The following is a 25,163-nucleotide window of genomic DNA, read 5'->3' as shown; positions in this document are numbered from 1 at the left end:
TTATAGAACAAATCTGGATAGTCAAAAACACCCTTGTTTTTTTTTGCTGATTTTGTTATTATTATTGATAAAATAAATTTATGTTCCTTCCCCTCGGACTTTTTGAATATGATCAGTTCAGAGACCAAAAGAAGAAAAAGAAAAAGAAAAAATACGAAGACAGAAGCAACTGGATGTAGCTTCCTGAAACTTGTGTAGAAGCACCAGGGCAACCCAATCCGAAACAGCAACACAACAAAATCTGTTTTGATTGGATTGGAGTGAATAATCAATGGAGTAAATAGCTCAGTGGAGCAATTATACAAACCAATGGAGTATATAGCTCAGTAGAGCAATCATACAACAGAACAGAGTCTGTGACGTTTAATTGTGATATGAAGGACATATGGTTAGCAATATCTAACTACTATATTTTCTAATTAAGTGAAAACTAAGTTTAAAGTTGGATTCTCTATAACTTGTGCTCATTAGAGAGCCTAAAAAAGATGTGGAAGAAAAACTGCTCATTGCAGTACTCTGCGAAGTTCATCTGCCATCCCTTGCAATAGAACAGGTTTTCGAATCAATCCATTCATTCCCATCTGTAGACATCTCTCCCACACATGGTCCTCCGCACTTGCTGTCAGGGCTATGATCAATGGCCAATTAGGGCTGTGGAATTTCCTGATTCTCATTGCCACTTCAAACCCATCCATTTCAGGCATGTGAAGATCCAAAACAACAATTTTAAATGAATTTTCAGCATCACTGAGGGCACTCAGGCATTCGAACCCGGAAGAAACAGCAGTTACTTGACAGCCGAGTTTCTCGAGCAGCTTATTGGTCACAGTCCTGTTTACGTTATCATCATCGGCTACTATAACCCGAAGGCCTCTGAACTGTGAGTTGGAATTTGGCTGCTCCAAGTTATTTCCAGGGAGATGCATACTTCTCCCAATAGATGGGAGGATTTGAAACCTGAGAACAAGTGTCATGCTTTCTGCAAAATCCACTGGGTTCATGGATATCCAGATATTGCCTTGCATCATCTGCAGATAATTCATTATAGAAGAATCATAAGTTGATAAAATTACATATAATTTTTCTTCCCATATCAATTCGAATGCATTGTAGCTAAAAAAAAGAAAGTGAAATTGAACTCTATAAATGAGCCACACAGAAGACGCATGTTTTAGAAAGGTGCAGGCCAACTTTTCAATTTGAAAAAAAAAAGGAGCCAATCATCTTACAGTCATGCAAGCTGCAGTGCTGAAGTCTTACTAAAACTTTTTGGCATTTCTTGTAGAAAATATACATCAAGCAGAACGATCAATATTGAAAAAATAAAATTAAAAATACACAGCTCTTACCTGGACAATCTTTTTACAAATGCTGAAGCTCAGGCCCTTCTTAATTTCATCATTGTTGTGCCTCCCACCAGCATAGTGCATCAATGAGACTAATCCACCAGGACGAGAACTTCCCTCACTAATCTCAAATTCAAACTTTATAGATACGTACTCATCTGGTACATTTGATCTCCAGATTCCTTGCAATCTATCATCCTGGCCCTCATAACCACTCTCTGAAATAGCCCGGAAGATGACAGTCCCCATGCCATTATAGGTGCTCAATAGATACCCAACCATATGCAAAATTACTTGGAAAGCCCTTCTTTCATCCCCAATCACCTGATTAGGCAATGAGCTTTGAACATCAACTTCAAAACTAAAGCCTTTATACATACACAGGCACTCGGCAAGACAAGAAGCTTCCTTGATCATAGAATGTAGTTGAAATGGCCTCATCTCCAACGGGAACCTTCCATTATCTTTTGCTGACATCTCCATCACATCATTGATCAAAGTGCAGAGAACATAACTAGTTTTCGCCATTGTGTCCACAATTAAGCTCTGTTTGAAACTTAAGTTCTCTTGAAACATAGAAAGCAAGCCCAAAATCGTATGCATTGGCCTTCGCATTCCATGACTCATTACCTTCTGAAATGAGTGCCTTGCTTGGCTGGCCATCATTGCATTCTTCTTCGCCTGTTGCAAAGCACGATTTTGTTCACACAGTTTCTCTCTCATTAGTTGAGACTCTTCAAGTACTGCAGCATGGGATAGAGCCACAGCAACCTGGTCAGCCACAACTTCAACTATCTCCATCTCATGATGGCTCCAGCCTCTAGAATCCATTACTGGAAGAACCAAAACCAATATCGCGTAATGAGTGTCAACCAACTGCGGTGTACCCCCTTTGAAATTTGAAACCCGAAGCATTGGCATTCGGATTGCTGCCACAGCACCTGATTCACCAGACTCACCACTACTTGCAGATCCAAGTGCTGATTCAGGACTTAGGATTGTTACCCTCTCGCTCTCTCTTATCTCCAACACATCTGGGTCATTAATTGGGATAGAACGGAGATAATTTCGCGAAGAACTTGATTTCAACTCATGGGTCAGGTTCATCTCTGCTCTATCCTCATTCGGCATCCAAACAGCACAATTATGCAAGTCTAATGTCTTTGAAAGCTCAACCAGAGTTGTATACAATATGGTATGCTTATCCAGTGACTTTCTAATTTCACGGGTCAGCATTCGGACATGCCAACTCGCTTCCTTCTGTATCTTCATCATCCCAACCTCTTGGTCTAATTCCAACACATTTTGCCTCAAGAACAGTTCTCTCACTTTCACTTTGAGAATAAGAGGAAACAGAGTTAAAAGGGTTATTGCAGTTGCACATGAGACCAAGGCTGTCAGGAATTTGGCAATGGTGAGGGACAGCATCAACTGGAATGACTGGCGGCCGTTGTACGTCCATGCATTTAGCAAATGGGTCAATCCACAAAGGACAATAAACGCAATAAACTGAAGGAGGACCCATTTGAATGGAACGTTTGAGCAGCTGACAAAGTAAAGAAGTTCTATAGGGATTGAAAAATATGCTATTGCAATCAAGAAATCACTCACTCTTTGGTACTCTAAAATGTTTGGAATACTCCAAAAACCCTCCTCGTCGCAATTACAATGTGCAAAGTCATTATCAATGGCTGAAACAAATCTAATGAAATAGAAAACTAACAATCCAAGAGCTAATTCTCTTAACATTGCATCCACCCAAGTGATTTAACTTGTGCACAGCATTTTGCTTGGATGAAAGTTTTAATTTTTCAAACTCCTGAAGAACCAAATTTCACTTGCAAACCGAAAAACTAAAGAAAACTAGTTGAATCGTATCAGTGCGATACCAACTTAAAAATTGAAAACTCACTTCCGTATACTAAGATTTGGAAACACCCACCTGGATTTTCGGAGTAAAACTGACATAACCATCTGCTAAATTCTAAAGATCTAACCAACCCATCTGCTAAATTCTATTTCAAATCAAAATTGTCTATAAGCTTCCTCACTACTTTTTTTTTTTTTTTTTTCTTTCTGGGTTTTACAAACCTTCTTCCATTTTAGTAGAAGAAGAAATTGAAAACCGAAAGTTTCTTCCTCCGTAAAAGGAAAACGAACCAAAATTAGAAGTAAAAGAAGCTTTCAGCTTATCAAAATGGAAGAGTAAGCAAGAAAAGAAACAAAAATCAGAAAGGTACCTAAAAGAACACACCTCGTGCCTCCCGTGGCTAAACCAAATTTCAGCTTATTCACCGTATCACAAATCAAAACTTTATTGCTAAACCGAACTTTTTTTAATGCAAAACGACCCACCGGCCACCGCCAAAAACCCAATCTTTCACTGCCAGCAATACCAAATCCTCCACAGCCAGCACAACACAAACCCAAGAAACCAAATTAATACAATACAAACAGCCAAGAACGAATAAGGCCAAAAAAAAGTAACGAAACAAACCAGAGACCCAAGCTGACTCAGAAAGGAAGGGGTCAGTTGTCGTGTTAAAGGGCGATTGCGGGACCCACACGTGTATGTGAAGAGAACTTGGTCCTTCTCTTTAGAAAAGGTTCTAACTTATTTATTGCAGGTTGTAATAAATTATGAACGGTTTTTTCATTTTCATTTTTATAATTAAAAATGTGGGCGAGTACATATGGTGGGGCGCGCATCAGAGTGTTTTCACCGTTGGATGGATACGATGATATTGTACGTGGCAGATTTGGCCGTTGGGAGGTGGACCGTTAGAAGTTGACTCGGTGAGTCGGTTCGGTGTGAAATGGTGGGTGGGTGACTCGCATTCTAATTTCTGTCAGCTAGTGGTCAACGGGGATCTTTGACTTTTGTTGTTGTTTTCATTGGGGAGGAGCCCAAGTTGATTAAGCCCAACAGGGATGAAAACAAACCACAAGGCAAAGGCCCAGAAACGGGGAGGAGCCCAAACAAGCAGATGAAGAAAACACAGTACTGACAACAACTAATCGACAAAACAAAAGCAAAGAACAGAGCCAGAGTTGTAGTAAGAAAAAGATGGAACTCAGAAAAAGAAAGACAGGACCACAGAGACTAGAAGAGCTCAGCAATCCGAGGAAGATTAAACTGGATATGGATGCATTTGGTGTCTTTTCAACACCAGGCGCACTTTTCTTGGTTATCTTTCTGTACTCACAAATTGATAACATATAATCGACATCACCAAAACTGTTGCATGCATGAATTTGTATGCTGCACAAGAGTTATCAGCGTCAAGAGTTTGTTATTGCTAAAATTTAATTAGGAAAAGTTGGATCACAATTAATAATATATTGGTTTAATTATGTGAATCTCTCTCTTGTTTATATATATATCACACATGGCCTTGGTAGCCCTTCTCGGTAGATAGATCATAGGCCTTTCCATTACCAACTTCCTAAAATAATAGCTTTGATTAATTTACAGATGGCATCAACATCATCAGCCAAGAAGAAAAATAACCCTGCAGACTCATCATCACTTCGCCAAGTGACCGTTTCCAGTGCACATGATGTAGTTGTTGCTCTGGAAACTAGAGATGAGCGAAAGTTTAGTTTCCGTGTTCCGGAAACTGTCAATGACGGAGATTACATGTCCATCCGAAGTCAAATTCATACTTGTAATGCATGTTACCAGAGAAATGATGTTATTGCCGCCACCAACCCTAGAGATCTGACACCCCCTCCTCCTCCTGCAGAAGATTTACCTCCATATCAGCACTTTAGAATAATGTAATCCAATAACGTTAATGGTGAGATTTTTATACTAATCTGTTTGGTGACTATTGACTGTTGTTAGCTAGCTTTGATCATTAATCTCATAATCAGGTGGCTAATTTCTTATAACTTCTCTGTCTTAAATTTAATTGCAGGTTTATGCAGCTGCTGCCTGTTGCTCTGCGGAGTTTCAACTATCTTTAGCTTAATTATGTTTTCTTAGCTTTCAATTATCGATCCTGGACTATTGGGACTGTAATAATAATTACTGGACCTGGTTAATTATTATGTTGTCTACTTCTTCATCAATATTCAAACGTTGGACTGCTAGTTTATATATGCAGTATTAATGCATGCAGTTTATTTATTTATTTTGTTTTCAAGTATGTCCAAAAAACAACTGAGCCTAATGAAGATGAAGTCTCAGCCTTTCTTGATTATTTATTTCTGGTCAATGGCCTTTGCATCATGATTGAAAATCTTCATTACAGTTACACGTGAAGAGATGGACCCTTCTAATCTGACATACAATAAAAGAAAGACAAGTGACCCACATTAATTAGTGCCTAAGTTTCAGATTTTAATTTCAGTTTTCAGACATGGAAACTTGCTCAAATCTTTACGTACGAAGAAGAAGAACATCATCTCATCTTGGGTTGTTATGTGAACCACTAGAACACAAGTGTCCTGTTCCAACAAACTGACAAGCTACATTACGTCTGCGAATGACTAGAGTCTGATTGCTCCAAGATTGTGTCTTGAAGACAAGTTAGCCCAACAGCAGAGCTCACCGTTTGGATGGTCCAATCTGGGCAATTTTTTTTAATTTCCTTTTCAGTCAGGTTTGTGAGACCTTTTCCTTGTCCATTAGGGATTTTTCATGTCTTGGCATTTAAATTCACGGTTTCAGTTGTATTTCCTAGATTTTCGATTATTAGCAGTGAACTCTCAGACCTTTAGGCGAACTAAATTCGCTTTTTCTTTTTTCCGATAAAAAAAGAAAAGGAAACTTCAAAGAAGAAGACGATGGAGGCGTCGGAGGTTCCCGTAGCAACAGTGACTCAGCGCAGCCAAAAGAGTGTAGAGAGCCAAGTCGGTCGTATCTACGAAGGCTTCGCCAAACTTCCCCCGGACGCCCAATTTCGAATGTAAAAGATTTTCCTTCTGTTCTTGCTTTTTTTTTTTTATAATTTTTATAATTTTTTCATAACCGTTGGTTTGGTTTCGTTGGCAGTAGAATTTAAATAATAATAATAATGAAGTTTTCTGGTTGTTGATGTTAAAGGTTGGAACTTAAGCGTGAGAATCACATAGATTACCTAAAAGGGGGTCTCAGACAACTCCCAAGCTCCTTCTGCATTTTGGATGCCCTGTATAACTCTCTCTCTGCCTTTCTCTCTCCTAAATTGGATGATTAAAGTTTTGATTTTTGTGACATATGGTTGGATTTGTTTTGTCAGTCGACCGTGGGTTTGCTTTTGGAATTTGCACTCATCGGCTTTACTAGGAGAGTCTGTTGACGACCAATTGCAAAACAACATCGTTGATTTCCTTAGCCGTTGTCAGGTATGTATGTATTATAAGACAACCACATTGCTCTCTCTGCCTGCTTAAATGAAACACAAGTAAAGGCCGGTGCTTTGAGTTCTCCTCATCAAGTTGTCTTTCTCTTGCATTCCAGGACCCAAATGGTGGTTATGGTGGCGGACCTGCACAGGCAAGTATATGGTCGCCATATTTGCCCCTGGTGGCTTAGTCATTCTTGATGCATAATATTTCCTAATACCTCTTTGGCGTTATTTGTCATGGCTTGAATTGATCTACTCATCTCTCATTGCTTCTATGCTCTATTATGTCATGCATTCTTCTGCTTAGATTGTTCATTGTTTTAATCAGATGCCACATCTTGCAACAACTTATGCTGCTGTCTGTTCACTCGTTACTCTGGGCGGTCATAAAGCTCTTTCGTCAATTAATAGGTGATTAGTTTATGCTCCTTGAGAACAAACTCACATATTTTACACAATGCAATGCAATTCTGATCCTTTGGGAAGTGATTTGACATGATTTTTCTTCTTCAGAAGTGAAATGTACATGTTTCTACGACAAATGAAACACCCAAGTGGCGGCTTCAGGTTTGAAATCACATTCATTTGTGTGTTCTTTTGGCTTAAAAGTAGTAAAAACTGACCCAATTTTCCAGATGTATACTTTTGTTTCTAGAAGTTTGGAACTGTATTTGATTCCTTACTTTTCCCCAGGATTCATGATGGTGGAGAAATTGATGTCCGGGCCTGCTACGCTGCAATTTCTGTTAGTCTCTCCTCTCAACACAAATTCATTCATATGTTACTGGTGCACACGCCCATTTTTAATGCATATAACTACTCTGTTCTTGAGCGTAGTTCTCAAAACTACAATATGAACTTCTCTGACTTGGGTAATAACAAAAGTTGAATATTTTGTCTCAAATGACTCTTATCCATTGATCACAAGTTCTAATAGAAGTCTGGCCGTATGGCCAAGGTGTCTCCATGTGTTCCTCTATCTACTCCCAAAGTCTTATTGAACTTGCTAAGGCTTGTGCTAGTTGTGCCATCCTTAAATTTGTCCTAAAAATTGTGGTATTATCTGAATATTCATTGAATTACTTATGGTTCTGTTCTTTACTTACAACGTTGTTATATGCTTGCTTAATTTCAACACTCATTCGCAGGTAGCAAGTATTTTGAACATTTTGGATGATGAACTCGTGCAGAATGTTGGAAACTACATCTTGAGGTTGCTTAAAGCTTGTTCTGCTTGATATGGATTGGCATTTGATCAGGGATAAATTACATTTTCTGTATTTGCAGTTGTCAGACTTATGAAGGTGGCATTTCTGCAGAACCTGGTACTGAAGCTCATGGCGGGTATGTCTCAGACTTCTATCTGTTTGAACATCATTAACACAATTTGCACAATGGCCTTTTTGCCGGATTATGTGGATGAAGTATTAAGAGATGTCGGTTGGATAGATCTATTAGTTTTTTATAGATCCGATAATCTTTTTCTTCAGGTACACCTTCTGTGGGGTGGCAACGATGATTATGATCAATCAGGTCAATCAACTGGACTTGCCGAGACTAATTGTAAGAAAATTTAACGTTGTTTTCAATGAACATGTTTTGAACCTCTCCAATCCTAAGACAAATGTTGTTCTCTATTGTAACTGGTGTTAGGATTGGTTGGTATTTCAACAAGGGAAGGAGTGCGGATTTAAGGGGAGGACTAATAAATTGGTTGATTGCTGCTACTCCTTCTGGCAGGTGATTTTCTTTCCTTTATCTGTTTAGGGATTCTTCTTCATCGTCTCATAGTTGAATTAATTGATATAAGTGACCAGGGAGGTACTTTTGCATTACTACAAAGAGCATGTTCAACTATTGATCAACAACTGGTGATCCCCGTTGGGGGCAATACTTTTAAAGGTAGGCTGACTTAGACAAGTTTCAGATGTTTGGCCATGTATTCTTGCTTTTTTTTTTTTTTTTTTTTGCTTCAAATAAATTTCCCTTTCAACACCCAAATTTTGTTTTGACTTTCTAAAATTTCCCTTTTTTTTTTTTTTTTTGGGCGCTCTGTGCAGTAAATTTCAATGATATTGGTCATAATTTTGTAAAGAGAAGGGTAGAAATGGAGCCACTTTTTGATGGACGTGCATTGCAGCTATACTTACTTTTATGCTCACAGGTTTGATTTTCAAATATCACCTTCCATCTATAGTTCTTCGAGTTCTTGCTTTTCGGGGACTAATATTTTAACTTGATTTGGTTGATGCAGGAGGAGAATGGTGGATTAAAAGACAAACCTGGGAAATCCAGAGACTTCTATCACACGTGTTATGCTCTAAGTGGTCTTTCTTTAAGTCAACATATCTGGTCAGATGATGAGTCTCTACTGATGCCGAGAGCAGTGTTGGGTCCCTATTCCAATTTGTTGGAACCAATCCATCCGCTCTTCAATGTTGTCTTAGAACGCTATCATGAAGCAAGGGACTTCTTTACCACATTCTGGCTCAGTAATATTATTGTCCTTTGAGGTGATGTGACTTGTGGAATTTGATTAAATTATAGGCATTTAAGTTCTGTACACGTAACATATACTCACATCCAAGAATGAAAAGGCAGATTTTCCAGTTAACACAATTTGATTTGAACCCTTCATACCAAGCTCAATCAACGAAAACTTGTATACCATGGGGACAACACTCTTTTGCTACGGCCACTTTAATGTTTTTAGGTACGAACCTTTAACAAAATGCAGCTCATAATAAAAAGTTCAAAAAGCAGATGCAGAACTGTGATAATAACAGAATGGATAAATATACGCTACCATATTCAGCCAAGTATAAAACAGAAACTGGCCAGCAACCCCTATGCGCACAGATATACGACGAGCAATATTGAAGGCATCAAAATATTTCAACAGGAGTAAGTCACAGGTATGGGACTTTTCATAAGCCATCATCTCTAATGTATGGTGCACGCTACAAACAGCATAAGCTGACAAAAAGTTCCGGTATGTATTATACATCTATCTACGACAAAACAGTGCTTCCAAATCAAAAAGCAAGCCTAATCTGGAATTTGATCATAGTCCCCATTTTCTGGAGATTGGTGTGCTGCACGACCTGCTCTTCCTGCAAAATAAAATATCTCCTTTCAGACTCTCATAAGTCATACCTGCGAGCAATGTCAATCTATAGAATCTTTTATAATTGTGAACGTGTGGTGAGAGGGGATTATACCTGTCAATTCATAAGCACCAGTGCCTCTAGCATCCGGACCACCCCTCCAATCTGTGGGCCGTGAAGGTGCGACATGCATGCCCTGAATCATAAAATGACTTCCTCCAATAGCTTGCTGATCATCATTTCCCCGGACGAGAGTTCTTCCAGAAGAGTCAACTGCCGGGCGGAAGCTTACGTTCATCATTTCCCCAGCTGTTGGCAACTTGGTAGCAGAAGCATCACCCTTTACACCAGCAGTGACATCCTTCTTGGCATCAACCATAAATGTTCCGACAATAACCTGTAGGTGCAAATAGAAAGTTTTTCAGAAATACAGCAGAACCATTTATCAGACATGCCAACCGAAACGAGCAGAGACTGCAATTAAGAAGAAAATGTTACAGAAATGTCCCAGTGCCTAATAACATGGAAAAAATCAATTTGAGGCATCAGATGACATCCAAAGCACCAAGTCAACTATATGGTTAGCAACCCAACCCCCCTTGCTTCAAGGCAGAGACAGAAGTAGCTAGTATCTTCTGCCACAGTTGTGCACTAACAACATATTATGGACATCTGATCAACAAAAAATCACTTTTTCTAAAAAAGTACCTGCACAGGGCCTGCAGCCTTCAGGGGCCCACCAACTCCACCGCCGATGATTTGCCCATCTGTACTAGATAGGCACACACTGAGCCCACCAGCCCTCCCTCCAAGGTCAGTACGTACGTAAGACCCAGATAGTGAAATAATCTCAAAACGACCCTAACATCAGAAAGAAATCATTATACTTTGATGGACTAAACATGAGGCAGATCATCAAGAAGTCCCAGTTCAATCTGTCAAGTTAACTGGCAGTATAAAGGACTTAACCAAACATAAGTTGAATCTTTTGAGCAACTAATGAAATGCTTTTTCAGCAGCATATGCACAATTCTAAAACTAATATTTTTATTTTTATTTCCAAATAAACCACTATAGTCATTTAGCAGCCAAAACAGAAAGCAAAAGAAAGAATCTTAAAATTCATTGTCATTCCCTCCCTTTTCTCCTCCCTAACTACACACCCACACATAGAGGAAAGACACCTTGCCTAATTATAATTGTAGCAATGAATCCTACCTGAATAAATTGATGCTAATAAAATCAAAGTTCAGCCACCCAAATCGCTATGGATGGTGTACTTTTTCATCAATCATATGGTGTATTCCTTGGTAGAATTTGCATGCCAATATGGCTTTCAAACCAGAACTGTTATTTTCAAGTGATAATTGTTATTTTCAGATTTTGGAACAGCAGCTGTGCCGTATCTCAAATTAACTAAATGAAGACCCGACAAAAAATTAATCTGAACTTGTACATTTAGGCTCCTTAAGAGAGCACACAGATAAATTAAACTGTTAGTTGCCAATAGTGAGCACAGTTGCCCTATTGTTGTGCACCAAGAATCTAATACCATCTGGAGACTCACTAATGCAAAGCAGTGACCTAGTATTGTACATTTAGGCTCATATACACATACCTTGAACAAAACACTAAATCTGATACTCCAAATTTGAATTCAAATACAATTTGTTGCAAGATAACTGCTGTTTCTGATTTTTTCTTTTTTCTTTTTTCGTTACGAAGTGCATCACCGCAGTTCCCATATGAATGGGTCAAAAGACTACTTGGAAAATGTTGAAGACAAAAAATTTACCTCATATGTAATGTTGCCTCCTGAAGTAGCTGGCTGGCGGAGAGAAGCATTTGAGATTGTACCAGAAGCAGACAGAATGCATATTTCACGCTTACTCTGTTGCATAAAAAACATAATTTTCTGGCCCACATCCTGCTAGACGTGTCACTAAACTGTGAGCAGATAATAAATAAAGAAAAAATAACAACGGAAACACTCTATAATAAAGACGGCACATAAACAAGGTACGATCAGGCAATTGTTGATTTTTAAAAAATACAAAAGTAACTGCACCAACAAAAAACCATAAACAAATTCAAGGAATTATTCTGTATCCAAGATCAGCATGTGACACATTTGAAACACAGATGTGAAAAGAAAAAAAAGTTTTTCATGCAATCAGAAACGAAAGAGCTACAATCCAGTATCTGCAATTTATGGAAGAAAAGGGTGAGTTTGAAAGGATTAGGACATGCATACCTCCCCAGCAGCTACAGTTAAAACATGTGGTGTAAAACCTTGCCCTGCATTGCCTACATCAACCAATTAAGAGGAAAAGCACAACATGAGTGTGTTAAATTATAATTATTTATACCCACATTGTCAAACAAGAAAAAGACATTTAAACAGCATTCAATAAAACATATATACTTCTTATGAGCAAATGAAAACATTATACAAGGAAAATAGGGTAGGTTAGCTGGTCACCTAAGCTTTAACCAAGCCTTTTTTTTTTCCTAATTTTACATTAAATCACAGAATAATAGAGGTTATAAATAAATACTGGGACAGAAAGGACCTTCAGAAGTGGGAAGAAAAAATTCATATTCGGCAAGTAATATACAACATTCTTAAATGCAAATAGGTTTTAGATCAACTAACCACTGTGAACTAAATGTCTAGTTATTATCTCCATTCTCAATGTAAAATCTAACAGTAAGTGTGAGAAGTTCTAGAATTCTAAAGAACAAAACAAAAAAGTCTTGCAAACCACAAAAAACTTGTCTCATCTACTGATAGAAATTCAACGAGCAATCCCAGTTTTATACTTCCATTAAACCATTGAAATTACTTTTTCATGCATCGTGATTGTTCCCGGTTGCTAAAAATTGCCACTTTGCACTATAATATTGACATATGCCTCACACACGTTTTCATTCGGGAGGGGCAGAAAATCTTTTATCCAGACAGGAGCTTGTACGAGTTTCTTATCAATATCTTTCTCTCAAGCCAACCAAAGTTTCCACTCCATAAGCTGTGTGATCTGGAGAGAAATTTGGTTCATGTGAATAAAAATTACCAATTATATTATGTTCTCTTTGTATTTCCCCAAAAGCTTCTCATTTGAACAAGTGGAGGTCATACTATTCTATTTCAAAATTAATGTTTCAACTATGCCCATCATTTGGAACTAGTTAAGTTGAATTATGATAGACCTACATAACAGAAACTGGATAGAACACGGAGAGTGAAGACACTAAACAGGCATATAAACAATGCAACCAAAAACATGTATAAACTCAGGCACTGCAGCAAAACCCTCTAAACTACAACGAATTCACAATAAACCATGAAAAAATAAAACCAAAAAGAACTAATAGCAAAGAGGGCAAGCACTAAGAAACAATGGATATTAAAAAGCCCACATAAAACTGGAGCAGTTTGCAAAAGAACCCTCCTAGAAACAAAAATTTCCCAACCAAACACAAATAGGGTATTTCCAGAATACCCACCCAGAACAACCAAGTGTGAATCTTTCCAAGACAATGCAACCAAAAGTTTGAAACACATATAGAAATTGAAGCAATTTGCAATAAAGACAACAAATTTCACAACCAAACCATACAAAATCCAAAAGGCTATTTGCAACCCACCAAGAGAAAAGTGCTGAGATTTCTTGGTAGACCCAGAATAAGAAGGCGAGGCAGAGCCATGGTGGTCCTTTTTCTCCTTAGAGGATGAGGAGTGAGATGACGTCGTCGCCGCCTTCTTGGCTGCCAAAGCCTGTTCCGGTGTGCCATACTTTCTGGGCCTTCCTCGCTTCCTTTTCGCGGGCTCAAGTGGCGAGGTTACCGCTGAGGAGGGCACCGAGTGAGAGTACACCATGTGGGACCCATCAGTGGAGTGGGTATTTGGCAAGAGCCCATTGGTCGGTGATGCAGTGTTTGTGGCTGTGACAGTTGCGGCGGTGCCGGTGCCGGTGGTGGTGGTGGGGTGTTGGAAGTAGGAGCTCAGTTGGTTTTCATTAGGTTCCATTTTGAGTTTTAGAGAGAGAGAGAGAGAGAGCGTGCGTCTGTGTCGAATAACAAAATTAATTTTTTTTATTTTATTTTTGGTTGGTTTTCTTGGCATGCGTTTTTGTATGTGTGGTGTGATTTTGGCCGTTGGATTAGGTTTAGGTTTGATTTGACATTCTGACTCGAGTCTGTAATGCATATTTCTTCATTACGTTTTTCGTTTTTAATTAGGTTTTCATTTGAATAATCTAATATCTATCTGATTCTATACTCATCTGTAATAAATTCAAACTCAGCAATTTCTAATCTTTAATATCTTTAACGAAAATTACATTAAAAATTAGTTCTTTCATTTTATGTGAGGCTAATTGTATTTGTTTTGGTGTTCAATTGCTGTTAATTTGGCACCTCACCAACAACCCTAAAGATAATACATACCTGTTAGTGGGGCTATGTCCAAAGTTAGTAGAATTAACCATTTTCTTTTGGTTTGTTCAGCAGACGAACAATAATATGAATTATGGTTCACATCACAAATACATGAAAAAGAAATTAAATTGTCGCTTTTATATGTCTAAACAATTGTCTAGAAGAATATTACAGATTGTATAATATAATAACTCATGCAGTGATAGACTTGTTTAATAAATCCAAAAACAAAGTGGCAGTTGTTTCGGTTGAAAAGAGGGAACCGTTTTATTTATACAAGAAACAAAAAGTGATACTTTTTTCCTCTTTCTCCCTCGTTGGAGACCTTTTCTTTTTGGACACAATACAAGTTCGAGGCCTTTTCTCTCTTGCAGTTTGTGAACACAAAAAATCATATATAAAAGCATGGACTTTCTTCGAAATTTCAAACTTTTGTGCATTTACTCACAGGAATGTTCTTATTAAAAATTTGGTGGAGTTGATCATGCATGAGAGCAGCACAGGGATGACAGAAGCACCATTTTCAAACAAGAAAAACGACACTGAGATCACAGTGAAGGAGCAATATGGTCAGTTTTTTTATATAAAAAATTCTTGTCTGTGGTGTGTAAATACTAAATACTAAATAGGGTTGTTATAGGTGGAGATTCTGATGACAAAGAAATTGTGCAACTGCAAATTGAGGGAAGGGGCTTGTCGTTGGTAGATGGGACGTATGATAAGCCTCTTGCATGCTTTGGTTGTGGCATTGGATGGTTCTCGTGAGTTCTATAATTCCAAGCTGCTTACTTTTTCCTTCCAATTAAAGGACAGAAGAGATTGATGTTTTTGAGTTTGAATGCGTCTTATAAATAGGTTTCTCTTGGGATTTGCTTTTCCACCAATATGGTATTATGCTACTGTGCTTTATTTTGGAAATTATCTTAAAGGCCCCAGAGAGCGACCTGGCCTTGCAGCATCTGCGATTGCAGTAAGAATGACACCAAAAATGCTTTTGCCTTTCATTTTAATTGTAATGAGATTTTGTTTTTCCTTGTGCTGAAAATCATATTGGTGCAGGCTTTAATTTGCTCGGTCATTGTCTTGGTTACTCTGCTTGCTGTTTTCTGGTAGCAGATGCTACCAAGTTTCTTCCAGAAAAGCAGAGGACGTAGCCACGAACTGTTGGACAATCAAATTGAAAATATTAGTAGTTAGGAATGTCATTGGCAAATGTTCTCTTTTGCCACCGATTGTTGTAACATTTTAGGGTGTTCTCTTTTGCCTCCCACTGCACATGTTCTAGTCATTATCTTCATAAGCTGATCTCAAGTTTGTGTTATTGGACTTCTGTTTTACTCTCTCAAAATTTTGTTGATAACTTGCGCAACATAGGGCAAGAAACAAACTCAGGAAGAATAACAAACTCAGGAAGAATTGAAGTAAATATATCTTCACAGGTATCACAATATCTTGCTGAACAGCTAGAGTTTAAAGACAGAAGAATACCCGAGGACCTTAAAATTAGTTGATATCTCACTGCAATCAGTTAAACAAAACCACAGCCTCTTCTCACCAAAAGCATACAACGATTAAAGTGATCACACAAACACAAGTTGACATGCACACCCACAATATGAAGTTCTGGCGTGTACTGTGGATACAACAGCCAGGGAACCATGGCTCCGTTCTTTTGTTTGATATATTTACAAGAAATAAAGGTTTCGCTCAACTTAGCAATTTACAAAGTCCTCCACCGCTCTTTTAGAACTTTTCCTTTAGGGCCTCCTCATCAGTGGTCTCTTTGTCTTTGATAGAAACTGGTGCCACGTTAGCTACTTGTGAGCTCTTAAGTCCCTCTAACTGCAATACAGCGCATAATTAGGTGACTTATATAACAAAGTGGGAGCAATGGGCATACACAGTTCAAATGAACATCAGAAGCAAATGCAACCATACATATCTCAAATATTCCACCGCAGGGAACGCCTTAGTTTACTAAAGCTATACCACATATTAATAGTCATCTAATGAGTTGGTGTAGCAGATATCTTTTATTACTCAACCGACCACAATCCAAAAGAATTACAGTAGTTCAGATTGATATATTGCCAATTTCATTGGAAAATAAGGAGGTGTACTGCAATGCAAACAATGAGGGGTCAAGATGGATACATGCACGTCAGTGCTGCAATCCATCTATAATCAACTTTGAAGAGACAAAACACTCATATTTTCTGTGATTCCAATTCAAATTTTACACAACTATTACACTTTCAAATACTTTAACTTTATTACTCAATTGATCATACAAATAGCAGGGTGAGTCAGTAGGTCGTTTGCACTATGAGTATGTAACATAACTTAAGTTGTATATTTCTATGATTTCTGTCCATCTCTCCCCAATTAACTACGTAATCGTAAGGCATACTGAAGGGGTCATACTTATTTCTTGTCTTCACATGTTAATACTTAAGTTCACAACTCTATCCATCTGCATTTGATGAAATTATTAACACAGTTTATCACCCTATAGGCAATATGGTGTCTGAAACTTAACGACGCCTCTTAGCCAATGCTTAGATTAAGCTCAAAGTACAGGTGGATTCAAAATCTAGAAAAGTACCTCAGTGCAGGTTTCTTGGTGTGCTGCCAAAAGTGTGCTATACTTTTTCTGCAACTCTGATAATTCAGCCTGGACCTTTTCATATTCTGACACAGATGGACCCCCTAACTTTTGTTGAACAAACCTGTCAAAAAATTATAAATCAAAAATCAAAATATATCTGAACATTTGCACACCGGCATAAGCATGGAAAAAATCATCTCACAAGATAATTCTATTTGGATGTGATACATGAAACAAAATACATTTGTTAGCACAAACCAGAACAAACAGAAGAACACAACTAAGCACAACTACTCAACACTTGCAAAAGTAAAAGATGGAATATTGCAATTACAACTTAAGTACCATTTCCAAGAAGAAATGATACACAACTGAAATAGCATTCTGACAAAACCCCATAAATATAGACTACTTAATACATAACAAGCAGATTATGTTCAAAGCCTCACAATTTCTGCTTGTACGCTTGTATTACAAATATCCTAAAGGTTAAAGATTGGGCAACAATGTGCAATGCGCAATGACAATGAGATACTTAAAAAGAGAATGCAATACCCGGTAAAAGCTAAAATCTAACTTTTGATAAAGTGATGTGGAAGAATGAATAACTAATAATAACATATGAATTCTTGGGTAAATACCATATGATTTCAGCCTAATTAATAAAAACTAAAAAAACTGGCGGTATAGCTGTTGCTATTAGTTGAGCTAGCAAATCATTTAAAGCTTGATTCTTGGTTCAAATAGAGCATTTGGATCACAGAGTCAAGGAGATGAACTCACTCAAGCGCAGAGGAAGGTTTGTCATTCTGCTCATATAACGCAACCAGAACTGTCCCAGAGAAAATTACAAAAATAAAGAGAATAAATGAAAATGTACATCAAATAATTTATATAAAAAAAACCCAACCCACAAAAACAAAAAAGGAAAAGACTTAAGCTTTACATTAAGAAACGGAAAACTTGATAGAAGTCAGAAGGAGAGAGCAACAAACCTTTGGTGAGGGCATCAAGAACTCCACTGGATTCTAAGTACTTCCTAAAAGCTTCTTTCTTTGCCTCTTTTTCCTGAACATACATATACCAGACAGTGATTAAACCTTTTTCATGAAAGACCCAAAAATAAAAAATTAAAGAAGTAAAAATGGATCATACCTCTTTGTAGTGCATCATGATCTTCGTCTTCTATTTTCTTTGATCTGCCGTGGTGGGGGATTTCTGTTTTTCTTGCTTTCGATTTGGTCTAGCTGTAAATGGAAGCTCTTGTAGTATGGTATTGACATGGGCCTACCTTACCGCTACCAGTCCAATCCAAACCATTGTTTTCGTCATGCTTCGACCACATGGGCCTCCATTTCAAATGATATTGGAGGTCTTTTGTTTTTGTTTTTTTTGAAATATTGACATTGGAGTTTAAAGTTTGTATCATTAGGAGGCATTGCAAAAAACCCAGTGTTGTTTTCACTGTCTCATTCAGATTTTATTGTATTTTGTTGGATAGAAAATGGACATTTTGATGCATGTTTGAATGCACACCCAAGTTCTCACCATTTAGAATTAGACAATTTTACAAGTGAGGGCCATGTGGCCTTTAGATGAGGCCGTATCTCTTAATCGTTGAATCAAACTGATTAACCATTGAATCAAATTGATTAGCATAATTCAACGCTTAAGAGATAGGACCTCATCTAGCCCTCACTATAGAATGTTTGGAGCCGTTCATTTTGGCCCCAGTGTATAATATGAAAAGAGATCCCCTTTCTCCCATCTTTCATTCGATGGTCGAAGAAGTGTTCAATCCAATTAGCAAATTCAGCTCTTAGATCAAATCATATTCATAGTGCATGACAGTGGGCCCATATCACCTGTCCATGGACAGCTTAAACTTTTCTTCTGTATATATATATATGAAATTGGTGCAATCCCAACAATCAATTACAGGGAAGACTTTAAATCAACATCTCTCAATATCTCTCTGTCCCCACACACGCGTACGCAAACACTTGATTGGTGGAGGAGCAAAATAATGAACACGACGTGGGGAAAGGAATTGCATGAAATGCACCAAAACTTTCACCATGATAACAACGTGGGAAGTAGCAACACTGGAAGCATTACTAACAGGCCGTACTGCACAAAGGAATCGACATCTTCAATTTTTTCCACCTTGTCATTAATAGTGTTCCACAAATGTCTGAAAGCACCCTGTTGTTCCTGGCATTCATTCCTTCCCATCACGACAATGTTGTAAAGAAACAAAGCTTATTGAACGACCAGAAGGGAAGGGATATAAAAAGTCACCTCTTTTTTGGGGTTACTGATTTGATCTTGACCATTTGAATCTGCCAAAATTCTTCTTTCATTGTCATTGGCTGGTTGATCAAGGGGCATCTTGATTTCAGCTCTGCTGAAACTTTTTATTGAAGGGGCTTTATAAGTTGAATCAGTATGTATAGTTTCCATGACTGAACCAAAGAAGTTAGTCACGGGCACCTAGAGAGAGTATTTCCCAGTATCAAAGTAAAGCAAGCAACTTCAATAGCTCCAAATTGAGAAGATTAAGTTTAAAACTTCCCTACCTCTTCCAGGTGTTGCTGGTATAGATCTGTTCTGTAATATGCGGTTGACATCAACAAGGTTGGGTTATAGGAATTGAAAAGACTGCAAAATGATAATCAAATCCTACAATAAATATTAATTTTGAAGAAAAATCACTTACACTGTAATGGTTCTGTACACTTTGAAAGATATAATTGCCACAATGAAATAGGTATGCAATTTCTTAAATATACCTGCTCAATGAGGCATTATCATACATATTTAGCCTCTCAAAGAACGCAAGGGTGTAAAATGTAAAACGATCTACAACAGAAACACCAACCTGTATCAAGCAAACAGTGTGACTATAATTAGATGAAATGCCAGTAAGTGGTATCAAATACCTGGATTTGAGATTAATCAAGAACATGGAATAGCATTCTCAGTCAAATCAGTTTAAATGTTAAAATCATTTTATGCCAACAAATCCACCATACATCAGAGTCCAAGTGATGTGAGTATGAGTTCTCCCCTTTCATGCTACTTCCAATAGCCAAAACTCCGGGTGATTGAAGCTGCAAAACTCAAAATATGATCTTTCATTTAGTATAAAAGCATGTGAATAGAACAATTTCATCAAGGATACTCTCTTTTCAGATTATGAAACTATTATACACAATCATAAAGGAATTTGTCCCTGTGCAATGAAGTCAAACAAATGTTTCCATTCAAGCTATCCTATCTGCAAAAGTGTACACCAGGATGGTATATTTTGAGTTTAAGTTTTTTTGTACATTCTTTTTAAACATTATAATTTCGGTCTGAAAAATTGAATGAAACAGGATATAGCTAAAATATATTATGCTTTTCTTTTCTAAGAACAGGAAGGAGCAAATCACAAACCTGAGAGAAGAGAGTGGCAGCTTGGCAAGTGTCTACCATTATCAGCAGCTCCTTGAATCTAAAATTTTGATCACGTTATCAACTTCATATGAGTTCATTTGTCCAGCAGCGACGATCAATAGGAACAGTCATCAACATAGATATAACAACATGTAAAATATAAAAAATTGTCCCAAACTAAATTGATAATTGATAATTTCATAAGAAATGTAAATTATTGTATTCATCTGATAATCATTTTCTCCCCATTTCTAATATTAAAATGTAAGAAATTCTTATACAAATGTAAAAGGCAACAGTGGTAGAGGTAAAAATTCCTAACCTATGCTTTTCTTTCATTTGTTTAACTGCATCAGCTAAATCATGACTCTGGAGCTCTTCCGAATCTTGAAATTTTAAAAATTCATCTCCTCCATGTCCTGTCATATACAAAAGAATGTGGCTTCCTTCATCACTCAAAAGACGCTTAGATCTTGGAACAGCATTCTCATGACGCCCAGTCAATACACGTAAAAAATTTTCAACTGTCACTTCATAGCCTCGATAATCCACCTGATAGATTCAGTTTGGTAAATCAGCCATATTTGGAAAACTATTTGAAGCAAAGTAAAAGACCTAAACAGATAGAAGAAAGCTCACCTCAACATTATCTCCATACAAGTTGAGTCTGTGGTTTTCATTGTTAAAAACTTGGGCAGGATACTTGTTTCTAGCATTACAGGCCATGTCATCTGCCAGCATAAGTATTATTCTCTCATCAGGTATTCCAAGTCGCTTAACAGTCCTGTAAATCAAAAGACAAACACACTGAAGTAACTATGAAAGAAAAGAAAGAATGACAGACAAGAAGATGATCTAGGAGGAAAAGACCGTGTTCTTACCGATACAGGGATAAAGTATTGGCCATGTGTCGATAATTAAACCTGAAGACAACATTAGGATAGGTAAATCAAATTGCGATGTTGTAGAACTATGAGAGATTGAAATAGGTAGCTCAAGATTCTTCAAACTAGCTCATTACAATGATTACAAGAATTCAGTGATATATATTGATTCTTTCGATGAACCCTTAAGATGAAAATAGGAAGACTTCCGTTTACTTAGTGTCCTTTAATGCTTCAATAATGTTTAAATTAAAGTACTGAATGCAAGAGAGCCAAGCAAGGTGAAAGAACTGTAGTTTCTCTCTAAAAGAAGACTGAATATGTGATAGAGACAGCTCTATTCAACTCCCCCAGCATTGAAAATATGAAACGCTGAAAAAGTAGATGGCCATTTCACAAGTTTAAACCTATACCAAAGCCGAAGATGAATTAGTGTACATTCATGCATCCACATCTAGAAAAATGGTTATGGTTCATAGAGTACGTAATTCCAACTTCTCTTTTGCATTGTTGCCAAGCATGGTAAAAAAACTGAGCAAATAAACTAGAAAGTGCTCATGGATGGATACGATCCACAAAGTAAGCAAACTAATAATCATATCAAACACACCCGAATTTTTATCAAAAAATTAAATTAGTAAAAGATAAAAGTAAAGAAACTTTTAGAAGGCTATCGGAAATTATAACTTGGGCGATATCTATTTCACACAGAAATAGAAAAAAGACAAGTTGAAAAGAGCAAAACAAAGTTTGAATTACCAGAATCGAGAGGTGCAGACCAGAACAGCCCAATTGTTAGTGTGCATAGTGGTCTCAGAAGAAGGAGGAGAACCAAACGCCATGCATTTGGTGACAGTGCACGGACCCAGAAGCAATAACGCCGCAGCCACCACTATGTATTTGAATAAATTGCACATCTTGCAGCGGATGCTTGAATTCTTATGAACTTGGGGTACAACTTGTTAAAAAGAAAAGAAAATCTTGGGGGGTAAAAATGAGGGAGCAAGCAAATCTTGCCTCGAGCTTATATGGAATTAGAGCCCCAAATCTGTTAATGGCACAACGAGGCTTGTCATCTCGATAAGTTTCTTTCCCTCCCAGAGATTAGCAGCCTATATCTCACTGTTCTTCTTCCCCTTCTCTTTATTTATATTTCCTGTTACGTCATTGAAGGCCGGTAGACATGTAAACTTGACCCGCTATATAGTTGACCCGCCACGCCAAAACCCAACAAAGCTGGCCCGAAGACAAAAGAAACAATAAGCTGGTCCCGGAAAAGCCCAATAAAATCCCAGTGAGGTCACAATCCTGTCAAAAACCCACTTGGCCACCCGAAATTCATCACTTCCAATTTCCCAAACCTTAAGACGCTCAAGCTGAAGGGCAAGCACCCATTCACTTGCTTTTAAGCTACGCATTCTCTCAGGTACGCTCTTTTAAGCTACACATTCTTTCTTTCTTTTATGCATGCTTTTGTTTAATTGATTCTCTTTCTTTCTTTTGATATAATTGATGAATAGGGCAAAAATGGTAGATGGGCTAATGTAGTTACCGTCTTTCGTTTCCATTTGATTGCTTAGAGTAGGAAGTGAAGGTGATTACGTTCTGGGTCTTATGTTCTCTGTTGTATCAGTATCGGACAACTTGCAAGATGAAAACTTTAAGGTGTCAGAAGCAATTTTTGTTGGGCTTTGCTGAGGAAAGTTTTGGTCTTTTTCCTCGATGGATTTAGTACAATGTAAATGAGTAACCAGATTGTAGACAAATTCTGGGTTTTTGTGATCATAAGCTGTTCAAGTGTTAGAAACTTAGAAGTTTGGAGATTGGGTTTGTTTCTTTAGAACTGGTGAAGGGCAATTCCGCAATTCAGCAAATTGGTTGCAGGGCTCATGTGGGTTCAATCTGGTTCTTTTGTCCTCAATCCCTCTTCTTTCCCGAATTCGCGAGCCAAAGCTTATTATCTAACAATTATTTTAATTTTAGTTGCATATTTGGTTATAGTTTGAAAAAAAATCTGAAGTTGAAAACAGTTCTAGCGATATGTTGCTTACCAGATTATGATAAAAGATTGCTGAGCAATATAGATCAAATAAACGTCTATCGTCGCTGATGGATATCATTACTAGGTTATGTTGATATAAGAAAATATTTTAATTTATCAGTAGTAGTAGTGTTTTAAATCATGGACAACTGGTGACTTATAGATTTGTGTCCTTTTATGTCAATTGAGATGCTTTAATATTGGATATGATCTGCTACACATTATTAGGACTGTACTCATACAGTGGAGCATGCTCTCCGCACAATTTTATGTGTCCAGATGAAGGGTCAAAAGAGGTCTGCAAATGATATTCATGCTGCATTGACTGATGACATCCTACACGAGATCCTCCTTCGACTGCCAGAGAAATCTGTTTTCAGTTTCATACTCGTATCAAAGAGGTGGCTTCGTGTGATATGTAGCTCTTCTTTTCGAAAGGATTACCATGCTCGATGGAGAATAAATTTTCATCTTTTGGGCTTCTTTGTGTGCAATCATCTATACCTTGGAAGATCTAAACATGGCATATGCCGGCCCCCATCAGAGCGTGCACTTCATTTATTGTCAACTTGTGAGGAAGGCGATAATTTACTGGTTTCTGGGATCCCCAAACAGCTTGGCTATTTCATTGACTCTTCCAATGGCCTTCTTCTTTTTGGCCGCCACCCAATGACATATTCTGTGTGGAACCCAATCACCAAACAGCTATGCCGACTTCCTCAACCTCAGCGGTACTATAAAAGTTTGTGTATTGCATTCTTCAGTGTCACCGAGGAGTGTTTTGAGGAAATCATCCACTATAAGGTTATTCGGGCAAGATGCGACTGCAGACGTGATGAAGTTAATACTGTCTCCATTGAGACTTTCTCTTCAGTGACTGGTACATGGAAACATTATACGCTCACTTGCTCTTCAACATTTGCCTTGCGTCCTTGGGCAGTGGCTACTGTAATTAGTGGTGTCATATACTGGTTTGCAACCCAGGGAAATCTAGCCATTTATGATCCACGTCTTGGAGATAGGCGTATAGTTTTGCTTAAATTACCAGATGGTACGATTTCTCAAGATTATGATGAGTGTGTTCTTGGGGAGGCCCCAGATGGGCGTTTGCAGTATGGTCAGAGCAGCGTGTCAGGCATGGAGATATGGGTTCTTGAGAGGGAAGGAAATAGTTTCTCATCAAACGTGCAATCACAGAACAGGTGGAATTTAAGGTACAAACTAAGTTTCAAAGCAATGTGGAAGCAAAATCCAGACTCCGCAAAGAATTCTAAAGAAGCTCAAATATTGTCATTCCTTCCCCAGAATTCTGAATATGTCTTCATAAGAGCTGGATGGAACATATTTCTCTTTCACCTCAAGAGCCGGAGGCTTACACTGATTCCATATCTTGGTCGTGACTCTTCTATTCAATGGGATGACAGTCAAGTAATGCCTTACTTTAGACCTTCTTGGCCGCGCTCCTGTTTATGCCCCTAAAGACTTACGGAGAGAAAGTCGTAGACATCTATTTCATACGATCCCTGCAAGTGACCTGTGTTGCATTTAGTTGTTTTATGTAATTAACATACGACAGTTTCCTTAGAATATTGAGATGATGTTCTCTTTGCTGTGATATATATATATATATATATATATATGTGCATAAAATTTTCTTTTACCTTTTTATGGCGACTTCAGTATTCTTTTCCCACTTTTTCTTTTATCTTCTGTTTAAAGATTCTTTTCTGACTATTGATTGATATGCATTTTCTGTTGCGGTGGAAAACAGCACTGGTAATTGTAAATGGTTGTAACATGTAAAGTAGAACATTAGAAAGGCTCTGTTTACAAGTAGAACATTTGGGCAGGGCAGGGAACCACTGGTTAGTTTGGAGCTTGGATCTTCAGCTCCCCCAAACTGTTCAACAGTGGAAGGAATCATATACAAGTATAAAAGCCAAATCTTTGTAAATGCGTCTGC

General features: G+C 37.8%; 7 protein-coding genes across 9 annotated transcripts; 3 read left to right on the top strand and 4 right to left on the bottom strand.

Annotated features, from left to right (window-relative positions):
- Positions 1 to 221: 221 nt before the first annotated feature.
- Positions 222 to 3,574, bottom strand: LOC117631385 (protein EIN4). Its single transcript, XM_034364504.1, has 2 exons — positions 1,350 to 3,574; positions 222 to 1,028 (listed from the first exon to the last, which is right to left on the bottom strand). Exons 1-2 carry the CDS (start codon positions 3,093 to 3,095, stop codon positions 504 to 506), a joined length of 2,271 nt encoding a protein of 756 aa, XP_034220395.1. The 5' UTR covers positions 3,096 to 3,574; the 3' UTR covers positions 222 to 503.
- Positions 3,575 to 5,661: 2,087 nt separating this feature from the next.
- Positions 5,662 to 9,298, top strand: LOC117630985 (protein farnesyltransferase subunit beta-like). Its single transcript, XM_034363883.1, has 15 exons — positions 5,662 to 5,953; positions 6,117 to 6,259; positions 6,397 to 6,483; positions 6,572 to 6,677; positions 6,793 to 6,828; positions 7,008 to 7,090; positions 7,193 to 7,246; positions 7,373 to 7,424; positions 7,828 to 7,892; positions 7,967 to 8,023; positions 8,170 to 8,242; positions 8,333 to 8,419; positions 8,497 to 8,581; positions 8,740 to 8,843; positions 8,934 to 9,298. Exons 2-15 carry the CDS (start codon positions 6,138 to 6,140, stop codon positions 9,189 to 9,191), a joined length of 1,269 nt encoding a protein of 422 aa, XP_034219774.1. The 5' UTR covers positions 5,662 to 5,953; positions 6,117 to 6,137; the 3' UTR covers positions 9,192 to 9,298.
- A 155-nt stretch (positions 9,299 to 9,453) lies between these two features.
- On the bottom strand, positions 9,454 to 13,888 carry LOC117630986 (AT-hook motif nuclear-localized protein 14). Its single transcript, XM_034363884.1, has 6 exons — positions 13,435 to 13,888; positions 12,041 to 12,093; positions 11,582 to 11,713; positions 10,495 to 10,647; positions 9,901 to 10,183; positions 9,454 to 9,792 (listed from the first exon to the last, which is right to left on the bottom strand). The coding sequence occupies exons 1-6, from the start codon at positions 13,814 to 13,816 to the stop codon at positions 9,728 to 9,730; spliced, it is 1,068 nt and encodes a 355-aa protein (XP_034219775.1). The 5' UTR covers positions 13,817 to 13,888; the 3' UTR covers positions 9,454 to 9,727.
- Positions 13,889 to 14,650: 762 nt separating this feature from the next.
- LOC117632981 lies at positions 14,651 to 15,363 on the top strand. The gene is made up of 4 exons (XM_034366636.1): positions 14,651 to 14,795; positions 14,867 to 14,987; positions 15,082 to 15,196; positions 15,286 to 15,363. Exons 1-4 carry the CDS (start codon positions 14,711 to 14,713, stop codon positions 15,337 to 15,339), a joined length of 375 nt encoding a protein of 124 aa, XP_034222527.1. The 5' UTR covers positions 14,651 to 14,710; the 3' UTR covers positions 15,340 to 15,363.
- Positions 15,364 to 15,632: 269 nt separating this feature from the next.
- LOC117630004 (c-Myc-binding protein homolog) lies at positions 15,633 to 18,117 on the bottom strand. The gene is made up of 5 exons (XM_034362701.1): positions 17,990 to 18,117; positions 17,830 to 17,902; positions 17,618 to 17,666; positions 16,832 to 16,955; positions 15,633 to 16,068 (listed from the first exon to the last, which is right to left on the bottom strand). The coding sequence occupies exons 1-5, from the start codon at positions 18,005 to 18,007 to the stop codon at positions 15,970 to 15,972; spliced, it is 363 nt and encodes a 120-aa protein (XP_034218592.1). The 5' UTR covers positions 18,008 to 18,117; the 3' UTR covers positions 15,633 to 15,969.
- Positions 18,118 to 18,693: 576 nt separating this feature from the next.
- Positions 18,694 to 22,352, bottom strand: LOC117630002 (putative GPI-anchor transamidase). 2 transcript variants are annotated; one of them, XM_034362697.1, is made up of 10 exons: positions 21,919 to 22,352; positions 21,157 to 21,198; positions 20,915 to 21,059; positions 20,598 to 20,827; positions 20,276 to 20,333; positions 19,870 to 19,947; positions 19,627 to 19,715; positions 19,414 to 19,495; positions 19,136 to 19,327; positions 18,694 to 19,048 (listed from the first exon to the last, which is right to left on the bottom strand). In XM_034362697.1, exons 1-10 carry the CDS (start codon positions 22,074 to 22,076, stop codon positions 18,908 to 18,910), a joined length of 1,215 nt encoding a protein of 404 aa, XP_034218588.1. In that variant the 5' UTR covers positions 22,077 to 22,352; the 3' UTR covers positions 18,694 to 18,907. The 2 variants fall into 2 exon arrangements, with proteins under 2 accessions (XP_034218588.1, XP_034218589.1); XM_034362698.1 differs by having other exon boundaries at positions 18,694 to 19,039.
- Positions 22,353 to 22,442: 90 nt separating this feature from the next.
- LOC117630003 (F-box protein At5g03970-like) lies at positions 22,443 to 24,864 on the top strand. Of its 2 annotated transcripts, none has more exons than XM_034362700.1 (2): positions 22,443 to 22,585; positions 23,429 to 24,864. In XM_034362700.1, the coding sequence occupies exon 2, from the start codon at positions 23,480 to 23,482 to the stop codon at positions 24,677 to 24,679; it is 1,200 nt and encodes a 399-aa protein (XP_034218591.1). In that variant the 5' UTR covers positions 22,443 to 22,585; positions 23,429 to 23,479; the 3' UTR covers positions 24,680 to 24,864. The 2 variants fall into 2 exon arrangements, with proteins under 2 accessions (XP_034218591.1, XP_034218590.1); XM_034362699.1 differs by having other exon boundaries at positions 22,460 to 22,585; positions 23,480 to 24,852.
- Positions 24,865 to 25,163: the final 299 nt, after the last annotated feature.

The sequence above is a fragment of the Prunus dulcis genome, chromosome 6 (genome assembly GCF_902201215.1).
Source record: "Prunus dulcis chromosome 6, ALMONDv2, whole genome shotgun sequence".
Taxonomy (NCBI): domain Eukaryota; kingdom Viridiplantae; phylum Streptophyta; class Magnoliopsida; order Rosales; family Rosaceae; genus Prunus; species Prunus dulcis.
This window is presented reverse-complemented; position numbering and strand designations above follow the sequence as displayed.